This window comes from Anopheles stephensi, chromosome 2, assembly GCF_013141755.1.
Source record: "Anopheles stephensi strain Indian chromosome 2, UCI_ANSTEP_V1.0, whole genome shotgun sequence".
NCBI lineage: Eukaryota > Metazoa > Arthropoda > Insecta > Diptera > Culicidae > Anopheles > Anopheles stephensi.
In genome coordinates, this window is record NC_050202.1 from 66,565,348 (window position 1) to 66,583,985 (window position 18,638).

The 18,638-nt window shown below is 41.8% G+C and overlaps 1 protein-coding gene across 7 annotated transcripts in view; it reads left to right on the forward strand.

The window, feature by feature from the left end:
- The window catches only part of LOC118504344 (nephrin-like), a 140,293-nt gene that overhangs the window by 75,064 nt on the left and 46,591 nt on the right, over nt 1–18,638 (forward strand). For 6 of the 7 annotated variants that reach the window (XM_036038706.1, XM_036038705.1, XM_036038709.1 and 3 more), the window contains exons 3-6: nt 7,744–7,876; nt 11,746–11,948; nt 17,077–17,190; nt 17,604–17,807. In XM_036038706.1, the coding sequence (XP_035894599.1) occupies nt 7,744–7,876; nt 11,746–11,948; nt 17,077–17,190; nt 17,604–17,807 (654 nt within the window). Of the gene's footprint in view, nt 1–7,743; nt 7,877–11,187; nt 11,654–11,745; nt 11,949–17,076; nt 17,191–17,603; nt 17,808–18,638 lie in introns of those variants that run through there. The other variant, XM_036038711.1, reaches the window with a different exon arrangement.

The following is an 18,638-nucleotide window of genomic DNA, read 5'->3' on the forward strand; positions in this document are numbered from 1 at the left end:
TTGTTCATAGTTTGTTTTGCGTACTAGATCCATTAAACTACTTCGTGATGTTTTAGAGATATTTAATAACTTTGAAATAGTCCGAAGTATAATAAATTTTGAACCTTCTGTGAAAAGATACTTTTGAAAGTATAAACTGTTGATTTCTCATTTTTTTATTAAATTATCAGAACGTCGTTTTTTATACTCGTAAAGAAGAAAACATCACCGCATAAATCGATACCAAAGATTCGATCATTCGATTCAATATTCACATAAAAACCAAAATCATTTCAATCCACCTTAATGGAGAGGTTTAAACTGGCACAATCAAACTGGTTTCAATAAATAAATCTTTCCCTCTGATCTTGACTGTTTCACATTTAATCGTACTTTGACCAACAGAGGTAAGAACGTGTTTGCTGTTAAAAATTCCCCAGTGAATTCGTCACCAGGGGAATACGCCCCCTTGAAATGCGCATAAAATCGTTTTTAAATCGTCCGTTTCACAGTACTTCAGTTCGATTTCGTTTAAGCAGCAGCAAAACAAAAAAAAACACATCATTTCATTGGTCTATCCCCAAACACCGGGACCCTCGCCGTCCCATTCACACCTGAGTTGCTACCTGATGCTTACCGGGGACACAGACGTTTCCATTCCCAGTGGAAAAGCTTGAAGCGTAACGGGAAAAAATAAAAGCATTCAACGCTGCCCAAAGCTTGCGACGTGTTATTGAACGAAACGAGCCGTGGATCAACCACCTCTGGTTGGGAAATAAATTCTTTACGACCTAGCCGCCCCATCACCTTGCGCCCTTTTCCTCCATCACACCGAGGCTGGTTGTTGGCAGCCTGTTTAACACGGATACGTGCAAACGCTGTGTTTTTGTTGCTGTTGTTGTTGTTTAAGACTCAATTTTTTCCAATAAACTCAGCAATGGTACAATTTTTATGTACGATTTTCGTCCAAGCCTCTCACGCCGTCCTATACCGAGGCTTTCAAACTTTGCCAGTTTTATCACCGTGCGTCGGCCATTTTTATTGCCGGTCGAACCATTCGGAACCAGAGATCAAAACAACAAAATGACACGCTTAATGGGTGAGCTGGGTGTGATGGGAACGGCAGTGCCGTCATTTTTCCACCTTGTGTCCCGCACACCATAGACCCGTGGTGCCCCATTTTGATGGTTAAACGAGCGCCAACGCGAAGGACAAAAACGCAGTAACGCAGAAATAATATGTTCTGCCGAGCAAAGCCCATAATCTTCTCACCGGCCAGCAATCCATTGGCGTGACGTGCTTAGAAAAAGAAAAGGAACATGAAGATGCCTATAATTGTACGCCGGAGGATATCGAAAGGAGTGTGCTGGTGTGAAAATAGCGTTTCAATGAATGATCCGCAGGCGCCGATTACGAGTTGCGTGGGGTCTTTCGTTTGATCGTAAATAATGCGCTGAACTGGGTGGATTGTGGAAGAAAGTGTGCAGCATTTAGTGGTGGTGAGAAATAAAATCGGTTTGTTTTTATTTTTACTTTGAATGCCACGTTCAAACGAAAGAAAAAGTTTGACATTTATTTTCGTTCACGCATTCAAACCACAGCTCGATCAAGTGCTCGTAAACGTTCTCGCACCAAAAGGATACACCAAACGGTAACGATTTCTGTTTTTTTTGTGACTCTTCGAGTATTCGACATGGTCGAAAATATTTGCACAAACCATCAGCTACCGGCGTCACACATCGGGGTACCATTTCGCTTCAAAATTGTCCCCAGTTCGCTCTTCAACCGATTGGGAAAGAAAAGGACGTTTGCACATTTTTGTGACTGTGTTGCAAAGGCGTGAAGGAGCAGTGTACGAAGATGATAGAAATAAATAAATAAACGGAAGAATTTTCATACCCAGTTTGTGGTTGTTCACGTTGCTCGATCGATCATGTCGACACACTTCAGCGTGTAGGAATCTTCACCGAACTCGCTCACAGGACTGAAAGCTTGCCCGTTCGTCCCGATGTGCCGATGTGTATTTGATGGCAATCGAAAAAGTTATAAAATCGTTTGCAAGCGTACGTAAAGCAGTTGAAAAGCAGTGTTTGTGTTAGTATGTCAAAACAGTTTAGGACTTGCGGCGTTCGGTGCTCGGCTGAAACGCAATATATGTGACATCTGTCATTGAGATGTCTCCCTAGAGAGAAAGAGACACAGCCGGAATGTGGGATATGGCAGCGGTAGGACGTGGTCGTCCCAACTTTCCACGCTCCATTCTCGAACCATAACGAACAGAAGAAACTCGAAGGGTTTTGGTAAGGGTTCGGTGTTGTGTCCTGCGTGGTGAAACAGCCCACTAGAAACCCGAGCCACACGGAGGGTAGGTTTGGGTGTGTATCATAAATTTTCAATCAAACATAAGTGGAAATGATGAATGATGTTGCTTCCGTGGCATCCAGCTGTGCACAGGCTGAGGCGGGATGGAATCGGTCGTCCATCCCATTCAACTGTAGCAACGCATGATCAGATCACACGCGTACCTTTTCGCCTAGGTCACCCTTTACCCGGAACTAGTCAGCAAACGGTTAACACTTTACTTGTCAAACAGCATTTTCGGTCAAATATTTCAAATTCAGCAAGGCGCGTATCGGTGTGATATTTGCATCCATCGCCGTCGGCTGGTCCGTTGAGCAACATACCACCGGCAAATCGAGACACACACACACGCACCAACAACGACAGTCACGATCTCCGAGGACGACCTCGGCACGACTGGCGAGAGTAATAAATCGAAAGTCATCAGTATTTCACTATCAAAAATTCAACAACCGCCCTCTGGGGCAGTGATTTATAATTTGTCACCACCGCCGGTATATTAATGTGAACCCACCACGGTTCACGGGTAGACGGTCGATGGTAGATAGCGCCATGATGATGACGATGATGAGTCGTCTTTTCGGAGGTTTCGGGAACTAACCGGAAACTGCTACTGACATTGCTCACGTAACCAACTTCTTACTGGCAGGGGCAACCACTATTGATAGTGGCGTGAGAGTGTTGAAAGATTTTACCCCGTTTGCGATAATTAATCATCCAAAGATCTGCCACAGACGGTCTGCCGGTGATCTTGATGGAATTGCGTTAAATGATTCAAAGGCAAGGGAATGGGAATGTATGAAAGATACGTTGAGAAGGAAAGCATTTACAGAAGATGATAGAGGATTCGTTTTTTGTATACTTCTTTTTTATCCGTAGGAATTAACTAATTGTGTTTTAACCGTGAACAAAACAGTGCTGGGTAATGTAATCTGTAAAGTTTAGTTGCAGTGGCTGAAGGTTTTCTGTTTTCTATCTTATTTTCTCTCGGTGACAATAATTTGATTGTTTGCGGCAAAGCAACGGAAAGAAGAATGAAGGATTGAACGGGGCAACGCAGCACTTAAGCAGAGACTTTCTGATAAGTGTGTGCGAGCGGCGGATAAGCTATAAATGATGTAGAGACAGACTGTGTAGAAATGTCGTTTCAAATGTTGTGATACAATGTAGATGTGTAGTGCGGTAATATCGTTTTGTTGACAAAGAAAAAATTCACTGGTTTCCTTCACTTTCACGTTAAGATGATAAGTTTTTTTTCTCTCCCTGCGGTACCCATATCAGCTCCATTGGAGTGCGAAAAGGAAATGTGGAATGATGAGGAAAGGGCTGGCGTGTGGGAAGAGTTATAGAAGAGATGTGTAAGAGAGGCAAAGATTTAATCTAAATAAGCGCAAAAGGAAGCTCGAAATGTGTGAAGGTCGGTTTCGAAGCTACCCCTCGCGGGGGGAAGGAAGATCGGGTTGTAAAAGACACTTGTAACGAGCGCATATACGTGGGACGGAAAACTTGAATGCCAAAATGATGGAACTCATTTACTTTCTTTTGCGGTGCATTACACATTAGTACGTTGGTTAGTCTGTATCGATTCTGCAATATACGAGTGCAATATACCAAACCATGAAGAGCATAAGAAGGAAAGTGAACCGCGGAGAACGGTCGTTGCTCTGTCGACTAGTTGTGAGGTAACTGATAGATGAGGTACTTTTGTGTATTAACCTGCTCTACTGGTAGCGAGGACTTCTAGCAATCGATGTTGTCAGAGCGTAGCGGAGTGGCAAATCAAGCGTTTTATCAAAGCACACACATCGTTACTAATCCGTTTAGAACTGATTCCCGGATGATTGAAGCCCAAAGCATCAGCGTTACATATACTTTCGAGCGCAAACAGCCATGTCCCTTTTGAGTAAGGTGCACTTCCGTTTCAACCAAAACAAAAAACGACACACACACACTCAAACCAACCCATTAGATCTTCTATTAGATGCTGAGCAAATGTAACGAATGTATTCCTACTGTAATAGTCATTATCGCGTAAGGTTCCGACAGACACGTATATAATTTACCCTACCCTCTTAATAATCCATCACTAGGTTCAGTGCTGGCAGTAAAAAAAAAACACCCCGATACCCCGACACGGAACAATGTCAGAAACTCTTTTTCGCTCTCTCTCTCATTTTCACATATTAACAATCACGTAGTGATGGAAAAAAGGCTATTATAGACATTGATAAAATATATTATGAAAATATTTAAACATTTAAACGATCGGTGTGTTTCTGTCCAATTTGCTTGATAAGATATCCAAAATTATTCAATAAAAATACGATTTTTTCCCTTCAAACTTGCGGTATTCCACATTTTTAAAGATAATTTTGAAAAAAAAATTGAAATAAATTTTTCGATGGAGGCGCCTAATGCGACGGTTAATTTGAAAATAAACGATTCGATTCGAATCCAGGCTGCCACCAAAAACGGTCAAATTTTCAAATTTTGTTAACAGGAGAACATGAAATCCGGGAGGCAGCATTTATCGGCAGCTGGTACTGGTCGGCGATATAGCCTACCTTTTCTAACGTTAGTAGAATACGGCAGAAGATCCTTCTCGTTTGCGCTACTACCAAAGCCGACTGATACCATGCGATCATGCAACTCGCAGTGTGCTCTTTCTCTTGCATGTGGAATACGTCCAGGATGAATATACCACTCTCGCTATCAGTAAGGGGAAGTTAATTGATAGTGTGGCGTTTGGTTACTAAAGGAAGGAATGCATCAGTTTGCTCTTTCTTATTAGTAGTTTCAATACAGATTGCTTTCTTCCGCAAAGAGAATACTCCGTGGATGATCATCTGCTATTCAATATAAATGAGGAGAAGGTAATCGATAGTACATGTGAGTTGTGATGAGACCGACCAAATCCGATTTATCTTTTCTTTCAACTCTTTCGCTCGCAAATAAAATAAACGAATTAGTAATTTCTAGGGAGGGGAAATGCGATATTTTCAGGGGAATATGATCGATCGCCTGTGATTGGGTGTTCCTGATTGGTAAAAATATTCTTTCCGATTACGACTCCCACTAAATTGGCCAATTTTCAACTCTCGTTCAACAAGAGAACATGAAATTTGGGAGGTAGCATCTATCGGTAGCTGGTACTGGTCCGACATATATCTTTCCTTTTCCCACAAAAAAGAAATTCGGTAGGAGTACCTTCTAGTTTTCGCTCATGATCGCTGATCGCTGGCATGGTTAAGCTAGTGTACCCTTTCTCTCACATGTAGAATACGATGCAGTCAACGATGAACATCTCGCTCTCGCTATCAAAGAGGGGAAGTTTATGTGTGGTAACTCAACGAAAACATGCTTCGGTTGCCTCTTTCTTGTTAGTAGCTTGGGTATCGTTTGCTCTGTTTCCCACAAAGAGAATACTCGTAGGACGATCTTCTCCTGTGCGATATTTATCAGGGGAAGATTGTTGATAGTGTACGTGAGAGTGATAAGAAGGAGTAAATCCGGTTTCTCCTTTCTCACCACTCTATCGCTCTCCAGTAACTAATTGGTTTAGTATTTTCCCGTTCGTGAAGGGGAAAACGGTTGGGAGAGACAGCTGCTGCTTTCTCGTTCCGATTACAGCTCCCGATACCAGATTGTATCGTCCCATCCTCCTAATTTTACCGATTTCAACTCTAGAACAACAAGAGAACATTCAAAACAGGAGGTAGTATTGATCAAAGGTCCTACGCTGGCAGCTTTTCTCTCACTCATCATCGTTTGGACGAAACCGAGCGATATTGTATGTGTGGCTTTCTCTTTCGTCCTTATAGATTGAATGTCAGTAGCTCTTTCTTTCGTTTATACTTACCATCACTACCAATCATGATCAGGATGATCGACGCAAAATTCATTTTGGAAGGCGGATGAAATGGAAGGTTTCGGTTTTCTCTTTCTAACCATTCCCACATCACACAACTTGTACCTCACCGATACCAAGATACCATGCAAAACAGGAGGTAGTATTCATACTGGGAGGAATCTGGAATCGTAGCTAGTGGACCTTGTCTCCCTCTCGAGTAGAATAAGCGATTAAGAATCTTCTCCTCCACTCGATCGGATGATCTATTCTGTCTTGTTATCATTGCACTATGGGACGGCAATAAAAAATAGAATAAAATACGGCTAAAATATTATTTTAAATTTAAAATGTTAAAATATTTATATTCTCAAGGGTACGGGTAGGTTTTGTCAAGGGTATTACAGATAGTGATTAGACTAAATAATCTTACCATTTCAATGTCAGTAAAGTGCCTTAAACGCAAATCGAGGCATTTTAAATTCTATTTTCTCGGCTATTTTAACGAATTAATACGAATGGGCCAAAATTATAATTTTTTCTTCGCACATCCTATCTCCTATCAATTTTTAATCCAGGCTCGATGTTCCGGTGACCGAAATCAGGTCAAGTCAGGTGACGGCCCGAACATTAGTGGTTAAAATTGTATAACTTAAAAAAATGTTGTTATGCCCACAACCCTGTAATTTAAAACAATTTTACAGTGGCCGTACACATACAACAGCATATTGGGAAGCTGCAATTCATAAAACCTCCAACCAGTCGGACTCGGAGTCTGTTATCAGTTAATAGCTTGATTGTAAACAATGCCCACTATCAAGCTACCAGCCTCCCCATCGCTCCCAATCATAAGGCGTCTTACGAGAAACGGCTCAGTCACATCACAGAAACGACACCCAGTTCCAACTGGTCCGTCAACGCTATATTGCTAAGCAACCGTATTCGCTATCTTGCTAAGCAACCGTTCGTTCATACAAGCCCTAAATGTAAAGTGTAAAAGTTGAAGTTCGTTGGAACAATTACTTTAAACTCAATATAGTGATATCTCTTTTATCTGATTGTCTTTAGTTTGTAACTTCCTTATTGAATAATTTCATGAATAATCCGAATATTTTTCAATACTTTGAAAATGGTTGCAATTCTTCTGCCTTAGTACGTTCGAAATAATGAAGTTATTTCTTCCTGAGCTACCACTCTATACTGTTTGCATTTTATTTCGCTTATATTGGATGTTTTCTTCATGTTTTAAGTTGATTGAATTTCAAGAATCTCACGTAAATTTGCTTCTGCACTATCGACACTACAACCGCAAGCGGAATGTTTCGTTTCCTCTTTGCATTGGACCACCGAAAGCTGCTCCAAAATCCAAACACACTGTGCCAGGAGGTTTCCTGTAAAGTGCATGTCAAAACTGATACAAAGTCAGTGGGCGAAGAACGAACACCAAATTCAATTTATTTTCTTTCCATTTTCTACTTTCGATGCCATTCGCAGTTTTGCCTACGTGTTTGCGCTGCCCTCACTAACCATCTCCGTGTTCTTGCTAATCATTTCAGCACCGCTGCATTTGTCGGAGGCCGTGCAGGGTACGGTGGGCCAGCTGGAGTGCAACATCACGTCGCCAATTACCGGTGACCGGGCGATACTGGTGATCTGGTACAAGGGTGCCCAGACGATCCCTTTCTACACGTAAGTACAGTGTTTCCGTTTCACCAACGGCTCCGTGGTTGGCGTGCATTTTTGCGCCTCGAGGAACTCGTTCTGGTAGAGCCGAGAGCGATAAATTGTTTACAGCTTGCCGTTCCTAGTCACGTTAGTGTCTTAATTAAGGTGACAAAAGTACTTCTTATTAGCTGCGAAGAATTGTTTCTGGAAGCTGAGCGTGGTTTTTCTATCGTTATGTACATGGCTAAAAACTGTACGGCATGGTCTCTTGTGTCAGAATAATAAAACGTCCAAATGAAGCTATACTTCGAAACAGTTTACTGTAGCATTGAGATGAACTTTGAGGCAAGTTCTTTCTAATTGTTTCATTTGAATGTATGTTTATCTGTGAAATGCGTTGAAGTGCTTGCAGTGTAAAAGACTTACACATTCTTGAACAAAGCCGCTGTTCTATCGCTTTAATAAGAGTGCTTTTCATAGAATTTTGCTCGTTAGGTACATGGTACGATACAGCAACACTTGCCATGCGATGGTATTGAGAGCATAGCCGTCTTTATTCAATTTAAACTCCAAGCTACCGACAAAGCCAGCCTTTCCACCTTCATGTACCATGCGCCTCCATTTCATGCACGAGAAATGCTACGGGATTTGCAGGGTAAAGTGAATCTAGTAGTAAAGTTCTCATTTTTTCTGATGAATTGTCCTTTGCCACAGCAATATCCCGGTGCTGGAGGACTGTAGTTACTGGCAAATAGCACAACCGGTTCGCTATGATTACATTCTCGTTGCGTTTTTATTTTCCCCGTCGCTTGAACGTTTTCCCTGCCCTCTGAACCGAGCGTCCTGTTCCAGTTCGCGCAAGCTGTACTATCGTTCTCAAATCATGGCGCTTCATTGTTGTTCTCATTTCCGGTATTTTTCCACATCAAGTATCACATCTACACGTGTCGTGGATGAGGTGGGACAGCAGGACAGCAATCCGGATTGTTTTCCAGCAATTTTCTCGACGATCGGATAACAGGCGGCTCCAAACCATTGGTCTGAGGTTGGAAATGCCTTTCCTTTTTTTTCCTGCTGATCGAAGCCATTTCCGTCAACGTACGGCGCTGGACGGTATAACCGCAACATATTCTGAACCCCGTCCGTCCTGTAGGAAGTGGTCCTCGGTTACTCGCCATGGGAGTAAAATCTCTCTCTCGTGGGAAATCGCCACAGTATTTGCCGGTGATGAAGAGGCAAAAAAAAAGAGGTATATATTTTTGTACCGAATGCTCCGGCTTCTGCAGCGAAGCAAAAATAATAAATAAATAACGATAATTTTTTATTTGCTTCCTTCAGTTTATTCATGCTGCATCCGGTTTCCACTTGGGATGGCGCGTATTCACGCTATGTACCAAACGGCCTGTCGCCGACGGGTTAGTTGTGGATAAAGCCCGCATCCGATCCCAACCATTCGTTCTGCGTTGGTTTTATGTGCAGAGCGGCACGGATTTGGGTGAGAAACAAAAGGGCTGAGCAAATTCTGAAGGATGAAATTATATCGGTAGCCTTTGGGCTACTACACTCCAACATAATGGTGATCATGTATGAATGGTTTCGGCGAAGAGGACACTGTTGGGCAACAGTAGGAAATCCGGTGAGAGGTCTCTCGTGCGAGAAGCCGCCCCAAATCAGGCCCAACCCGCAGCTTAACCCCATGGGAAAAATATGAGCATTCCAGCGAATATTCAGAGAAACAGATAAGAGGCCATTCTTGACGTTGCCTCTTTTCTGCCTGGTTTCTATTTTTTTTTTTTGTCTAGGCATGTGTGTGAGCTTTGTCTTTTTTCTTATTGCTTTATTTTGCAGATGTTTTGCCTGATATATGTGTTGATATTTTCAATGTACTTATTTTATGGAGAATTTAATAGAACGTACTTTATTATGATACTTGTAGTTTAAACAAGCTGTTTAGTAAAAGCCTCACGGAAGAATAAATGATTTTGATGCCTTTTTCATGTGTTAAGAAATGAAATCAAATCCGCCAATAGTATGCTTGAACACCACCAAATGGATTCGATGTCATAAAAGCGAGCTTATCTGAGCATTGCTATCTTTTGAGCTGGTTTGCCTCCATTCGTACCATTCAGATTCACCTAGATGCGAAACCTACGTTTGTTGCGTTCACTGCTGAGAGGCGCAGTTGTCGTTGTGAAATTTTAGGATTTTTTTTTACTTCTATTCGTGGTTCAAATATCACGAACAATGCGGGCACCAGTAAGGAAAAGCTGCAAGAGGATTATTTAGAGGGTTACCAGTGATGGGTTTCTTTTCTTCTATTTCGTCCTCTTCATTATTGCTCTTCTTTGTGAAATCTTCCCAATCCATTACATCCCAACATGTAACATTCATCCATGTGGATAGGATTTAAAATCATTTTTATCCGATTTTCTACTCGTTTCAATGGCTTAGGCTTAGCCAGGGAGTAAATAAGAAACGGTGGAGTATGGTATTTTGTTTTTATTGCCATTTTTGGCTAGACATCCATTCTAGTATTGAATAATAGCATGTTGGTTTGCTGTTACATTATTTTTGGAACGTTATTACTTTGGATTGCAAATGGATCGCTATGTGACAGAGTTTTGGATTGAACTATTTATGCTCTGAGCGACTATGAAAAGAATTTAAAACAAAGCATTGAAGCCCAATATTCACGATACAAACGGTATTTACAATCAACAAAATATCGGTGTAACATAATACACTTGCTGATAAGTTCATACAACGGCGAAGGATAGATGAGAGGAGAAAAAACACCAACCTTGCAATCATTTTTTGAAACAAGGTCCTGGAATACCATTAACGTCCAAATTGAGCAAGACAAGACCCATTAAGTGTGCCAGCAAAAGAAAAGGCAAAAGATCAACTTTCCTTTCATTCGCTGTCGTTGCTTCACTGTCGAGTGTACCTTTACATGATAAATGAACGTATGTCGGAAACGTAATCATTGTCATAATTTCTCACCCAAAGCCATTCTTCACGTGGCGACCTGCTCCCGGGCTACTGCCAGCAAGTGTCAAGCAACGGCGAGGCCAAGTGGTTTCGGCTTACCGTCGTTCGGGTACGGAACGATTACCGCGTGCGTAGAAATTTCAGCGTTCCGAAAAAGGACGTCCTTAACGATAAAGCCACGTGATGCTGGATCGGATCGTCACTAGCACGGTGGTGGTGTGAGAGATTTTGGCAGACTTCCCAGAAATATGAGTACCATTACACTTACCCATCCATGGCTCATGCCGCCTGCACGGTACCGCCATGTCCGGGGTCGTCAACACCAGAAGCGTGGTTTTCATTATTTTCAATTTGTGTTTTTGATTAAGTTTTAATGAGAAAGTAATTCACCAAGAAGTGTGGGCTGTGTGAAAGCGGACCGGTCGTGTAGCATTATTAGGCTTTAGTTTTAGCTGTGTGTACACTTGGTGCATGTTTCCACTGATTTCGTTTCGTGCGTTCTAATCAGCGTGTCCCTGGAGCTAGGTGAAACAATTTCTATTTTTATTTTCGGTCTCATTTCTTGCGTTTTGATCATGTTTCCTTTTTCTGTGTTCGTTTTAAACTCCCAGTAAGTGATGGAACGTGTGGTTTCACGTTGATTGCTGTGCCGCTGCCGTACGGTTGCACGAATGCCTGACTTGCCAACAAACAAAAAAAACTTTTACGTAAGCCACACAGCTTCAAAGCAATCGGTTTTACAATTTTGGAGTTTTTGATGCCGGTGGGGCTGTAGTTCATCAGCAGCAGTAGCGGTAGTGATAAAGCTAGGTAGCCAGCTTTTTCCGATTTAAATTTAGCTCTAGCAAGTGCTGTACTCTTTTTTGTACATTCTTCATGTTCACTCCCACTTTCGTTCCCAGGTTTGACGCTCGTGATGTACGGGAAGGATCGCACCGTAGCTCTAATTCATCCTTCGATGGACGGACCAACTTCTACCCAAACCGAACGCCAGCCATGCTGGAGATCCTACAGACGAAACCGACCGACAGCGGGATCTACCGGTGTCGGGTCGATTTTCATAAAAGCCCTACGCGCAATACACGCGTTCAGCTGACTGTTATAGGTGAGTAGCGTTTATGGTCTCTGCTTCGGAAGAATAAATCACATGTGCAACTTTTAAGCTTCATACCTACAAATACACTCGGAAAAAACCCGAAAACTTTCCGAAATAATCCACCAATGACAGCCCCCGAACTAATGCTTGCCAGCCTGCGTTCGCCATTTAACGAAAGCTACCCAATTTGTCAAACTACGTAACGGTGATAATAGATGCTACTTCTGATCCTGAGCAAGAGTTTCCTACGGTTCTCAAAAACCATACCATGAAACAGTTTCACCATTCAAGCAAATACCCATAGAAAACCGTGATGCTTACTGTGCTCTTGTAGTAATTTTACCATCGCGCAGATGCTTTGAGTGCGCTTCATCTGGATTGGAAAAGGAATGACGTGTCTACTGCACCTTCATTGCAAATAAAGCGAGGAACAAAAAATATGGCACTTCGTAGGAGATATTTGCAACCGTTAAAGTATCCAGCCGAGGTAAGGTGACGGAACTGATGGTACTGCGTCACCCGTGCCTGAGCAATTCAAGATGCAACCTTTCAAAGTTCGACCAAAAAGAAGGAAAACGAACTCGCCTTCACAAAACCGGGAAGATGCAACAACATAAATCAAGCTTCCCGGGTTTGCAAAGCGTTCAGTACTCAAAAGAGCAGGAGAAAAAAAACCCAACGATGCTACACGGATGTCGAGCATATTTGGGGACAGCGATCGAGCTTTGTGAGATGCAAAAGTTCTGCAACGGTTTTTGTACTCACTTTCTCCCGAAGCCTTGACCCGGTTTTTGTTGCGTTTGCTGCCGAAAGAACTAACGAAAGGCTGCATCTCAAGTGTGCATCTGTCTGCATCCTTAAAAAGCACAACCATTGCCGTCGTCTGGCATCGTTTTCAACTGCAAGTCTTGAATTTTGTCGAAAAAGCATCAGTGTGCTCAGCGTTCCATCTTGGTGCATTCATTCATCTTACGCCGCTTATTGGTTCTTGTGACTTCTTATTCTCAAAACTAAGAAAAGCAAGCATTGCTCTCCTCAGCCTGGAAGATCCCTTCTGTCAGGACAGAAATATTGTCGATTCGGTACGTTCGTCAAATGGTAAATTCAATTAAGTCAAACGCTAGTGCATAGGGGAGCATCGGAGTGCTTGTGAGCTTCGGTTTTGGGAAAGCGTTGCGAACTTCTACGCCCAACTGGTTTGGTAAGTGATGAGAATGCTTAAAACTGCAACGGTTTCAGTTTTTGTGGTTTAAGTGAAGGGTGAACGTACAAAAGGACGCTATGTGAAGCTGAATTTTCTTACTGGTCGGCATTTTAAAGATGCCAATTGATGCACTTTTAGAACTCTACGCTGACAAAATAGATCGAAAACATTTGTGCTCTTCAGATATCTTTGTGTAGGTTTATTTGAACAAAAACATTGAAAAGAGCACCCTATTGTTTCAAAAGCTTATTAATCGCATATCAATAACTAGAATTTCTAATCGTTCTGTAAAAATCAAACCTGACGTCCAGAAAACCTTTCAGTTTTCAGTTCTTCTTGAGGATAGCTTATTCATCAGTTTCGATTGTAGCTATAATCCGATCGCATACGCATTACGCAACCAATGATGAAGTCGATCCGTGCACGAGGAAAGCTCACTCTGCATATTTCTGTTATTCAATTAGTTCATTGAATTTATCTTTTTACATACACGATAACGCTCACCGTTTGATGCTACTGTTCACGGCTTCGTTTTGTGAGAGTATGCATATGGGTGCATAAAGGTTTACCCGTACGGCAAGCTGATGTGCCAGCCTGCAATGGGGTATCCAAAAGTTTAACCTGCCTGCCTGATAGAATATTGATGGCATTTTCAGCACGACTGCTATGAAAGTTGTGCCATCCTGCTGGACGGTTTGTGACGAAGGTTGCCTTCAAGTGCATTCCTTAAGCTGCACTTTCTTGACGATGTTGAGAGAGAGAGAGAGAGATAGAGCGAAAGAGTTGAAGTTTGTGTAATAGCATCGTTAATATGCTGTCCAGATGATGCACAGCTGCATCGGATTGGATGTCACGAGTTTCGAAGAGACAAGCTCAGCATATAGAAATTCGAGATGAGTCTCATCCATGTATGTACACGTCGTTTATGTGTGCATGAGTGTATGAGTCGTGCACAAGTCAAGAGTGCTTTCAGTATGCGAAAGTTTCCAAAGAACAATAATTCAAACGTTGTTGGAACGTTGAGTAATCAAAAGTTAATAAAACTAAAATTAAAAAAATCAACTCTCCGATATTTTAACTGTAGGAACAATAAACAGCACGTTTTTAAATTGAAATTAGTATAAGCTTAAGTTGTTTTAAATGTAGCTGATGATCATAGAATTTAAATTTTAATTTTATTTTTTTCAAAAGTAACTAATCATATAAAATCTGCTCTTTTGAATAAGCTTACGAAAATTTCAGGGCAGGGCCAGGATTGAAATTCCACCTGGGTTGTACCCGAAAAGTGAGGATTGATTATCTAACTATGCGTTATGAATAAGTCTAGTAAGCCAGTAATGGCAGGTATGACCTATGAAGTCGTTAGGCCAAGAAAAGGAAGAGAACTTAAGGTGCTGCCTTACTTGTTATGGGATGAACCAGTTGAACAAAATTTATTAAAATAAATTTATTTATTTATTTATTTATTTTCGATTATGACGGCTTGACGCCGTATGGTCAGTACCGCATGTACTGACGAAGTACAAAATTCAATGACACTAAAAATTACCAAGGCATTTCCTCCCTGATATTTCGCCTTATCCCGGGCGTGCTCGGTTGTAGATGTGTGGAGGTTGTGGTGAGTTTGTCCAGTTCTATTGTTGGTCCGGGTCTATTGCTGTGTAGAGTGTGTTGGTGGTTGAGATGTGTACACACGGGACTCCATCCTTCCGTGTAACGGATCTGGACTGAAACAAAACAGAAGGAAAACAACAATTGTGACAGCACAAACATTTGCCTGTGAACAGTGGACCTCAATCTGCCCAGCAGTGATAGCCCGAGCTCGATCAAGCCAGCACCGAATTCAGAAGCTATCGGCGAGTTCCATCCCGTAACAGCAGGGTCTCTGCTAATTACGAGGTTGAACCCGCCGACCACCTCCGAACCCAACGCCAGCAAGGCCGCACTCGCTCCATCAAGGCTAGACAGAGATGAAGGACACTGTTACAGAAAAATTCTGCCTCTCTTCTTACGACAGTGACGTCTTTGACCCCGGATGCTGTTGCTTCGTCAGCGGATCACCCGTGGCACTACAACAAAAAAAAACTTAACACTTAAGACAAAGACAACACAACGAATAACAAAAAAGGAGTGGCGGATGTGGATTGGAAGGATAATATTATTAAAATAAATACTGCTGAACTTTGTACACTATCTTATTCATATATTTGATTACTGTGAAATTCAAACAACCCTTCTCTAACATGTACTCTTTATCCTATAGTGTAATGCATTTTCAAATGTGAAATTTTAAACAACAATTTGGTTGCCTACAAATAGTTGAGCATCCAGATGCAAGCAATATTTATTGCTGCAGTACAACATTCTGAAGTGACACCCACCCTAAGGTGCAACAGACTTTTTGAACATTCTGCAGCTAGATGTTAGATTTTTTACGATATTTCCAACCACATCCGCTTGGTTCGCTACAAAAATGTCTAACCAGACTGATCATGCTACGTTTACTCTGCGAATTCTAACCTTCAACTGCTTTGCAGAGGTTTAGAGTTACGGTTTACGTTCCTTTCGAAGAAGTTGACAAACGACCCTTCCTTCTGTTTACCCAAAAGACGCCTCATTTATTTAATTATCCCCATGGTTACTTCCAAAACCGTATCCGGTTTGTTTACTGTGTGACATTATCAAAGTCTTGTCCTGAATTTCAGGCAAGTAAGCAATGTATCTCATCATCGTAAGCTACTGTACATTAAATTACTTCTTCATTTCTGCAAAGCACAAACTGTTGTGGTTGACACTTTGCTGTTCCGGGAGCACACTGGGTGGAGGTGAGCGTGCAGCGGGTTTGCTCAGTGTGGCCTGCAGTGACAGTGGGGTGTAAATTTATTGCAACCAAACGTCACCGAAATGTTCCGCCCAGTAGTATCCCGGTAATAGCTGCGGTCAATACACCCCGCATCTGAAATGCAGGGAAAAATGTGCAACAAACAGCACGGCAAACGGTTGGCCACAGTGTCGTGTGATTCGGATGCGATCTGCTGGTGAATTGCAGAGTTCTTAAAGTTCCAACGATACAATTATTTGGACGGTTCAAGAGCTTGGTTGGTCGTACGACACCGGATTCTTAGAACGAGGATAGACACAAAAAATGGAGCGAAAAGTTTTTCTCATCTTTAAAGCAATACTTCTAGTCGGTGTGTGAATGAAATTTATGGTGAGATGGGTGGTGAATTTAATGGACTTTCACACTATTTAGAAGCCACGCCATAACATAAATGCACTATGGGGTGGCATGTTGTTCCTAATTTTTATTTCCTTTTGTCTAAATTGCATCTAGTCTTGATTTCGTCATCTGAAGTTGAAATGGATTATTTTAATAAAACAGTCTTTTGGAGCTTTTACTTTACCAGTCAAATAAGAACCTTATATTTCATTTTCATTTACTTCGTTGACAGGATATATGCACAATTTAGATAGCCAAACAAATTTTGTTTGAATAGAGTATTAGGCGCCTCCTTAAAATGTATTCCGCACCATCCTGCTCGAATAAAGTACTAGGCGTCTCCATAAATATATTTGTAAAATTAATTATTTACATATTATTAAAGCTTATAATATAAAACATGTAATGGTATTGCCTCCAGAAAATTCAATTATTTCCATTTAAAATAAGGGCTTATCTATATTGTTTTAATAGCTGTTCGAGACAAACCTCGTTAAAATTCTGAGTTGTGTGTTTTCTGTCCTTCACAGACCAATAGTGCGGAGAACTTCTACCATGTTCTTTAGATGAACTTTCTTAGAACAAACATCACAACCACAACCAATTCAATTTTCTAGAGTGTATTTTTGCCCACCTCTAAACACATCGGAAACGTAATTTTGTCACCATTAGCGTCTAACAAACTTTTCATCTGTTTGTGTGCCTTTCAACAGTGCCTCCGGAGAAGCTGCTGATAGTGGACGAGAAAGGATCGCACATTCGGCACTACATTCTGGGCCCGTACAATGAGGGAGCGACGATCAACATTACCTGCATCTCGACGGGTGGTAAGTGGATGGAATCGCAATGTATAGTTGAAATGTAAAATAACTATTAGTTTCCGTTTGAATGGTGCCGATTTGCCTGTAATTGATTGATGCCCAATCAATGTAACATGCGTGAAGCTGTGTTAACATGTGTTTAAGGCACAATCTAATCCAGTTTAATGATTAGCGTTGCATGAATGATTTGAAGCCACTTAAATAGGGTAAGCGTGTGGGTTGTTTAAAACTATCCGTGTCGTGTGGAAATGAACAAGTATTGACTTTCGTTTTGGATTTATTATTTAAAATTTAGAAGTTGTTAGTTCAGTAAAGAGATTTTTACAGCTTAATTTTTGATTCTTTTAAATATAATAAATAATATAACATATTATTGTACTCTACTTCAAATGTTTTAAATACTTGCTATTTCTTAACAGGTCGTCCTCTACCGAAGGTGCAATGGTGGTACGAGAACAAGATCATCAACAATACCTCCGTCGTACTGTCGGACAAGCGAGTCAAAAACACGCTCGTCCTGCATCGACTTGAGCGGAAACATCTGAAATCGGTCTTCACGTGCCAGGCTGCCAACAACAACGTGACGAATCCGATATCGGCCTCGATAACGCTTGACATGAATTGTAAGTAAGGCTTATCTATCCGTTCAGAGTTAGCTCGCACAAACCATTACAAACCTTGTATCGACGAATTAAACACACTATTATTCACATTACACCTTCACACAACGGTTCTAAACGGAAAAGTCAACGGTGCATGTGGTTTCGTTTCGGTGTCTGTTTCGGGTTTACATTTCTGTTCTGCTGCCGTTCCGTTAATCTGGCCCGTGTCCCACTCACCGGCCAAAGCAAACTAACCAAACTGACACCCAGTACAAGAGCACCAGGTGAACCAAAGGTGATTTATCACCGGTCTAACAATCGACCCAAAAGGAAAACCCACCGTCACCACCGTACAAAGCCAAATCGGAGGACAGTTCCATCTCGTTTCCAACGTCGTTCGCTTGGTGCATTCTCACTTTTCTTGCAGCCATTGGAGAGGAAACGAAAAGATTAGAGCAAAAAAATCTTCTCCGCTCCACGACGGCCTGGGTATAGCAGACCGGAAAGAAAAACATGCCATACGAAAAGAAACCACCGTTCCCTGCATTACGAGGAACGGTAAAATGTGGTTCCCTGTCCGATATTCGATGTTTTATGCTCATTCCCGGCAGTACTGGTTGCTACCGCTGCCCGTTGATGCGTTGTCCCAGGGACAATGGAACCGTATCGGTGACTGCCACAGCACAACAGCAACCGTATTGACCAGCCCCAACTGCACAATGGAAGGTTGGGTCGGGGTTGCGCAACAGGAAATGGGATGTGAGTTTTTTGTTTGTTTGTGTGCAGATCTTTGCAGCAACCCGCAGACGAGAAGAGGGAACCGATCGATCCGGGGCTTGTGATTGCTTGCCC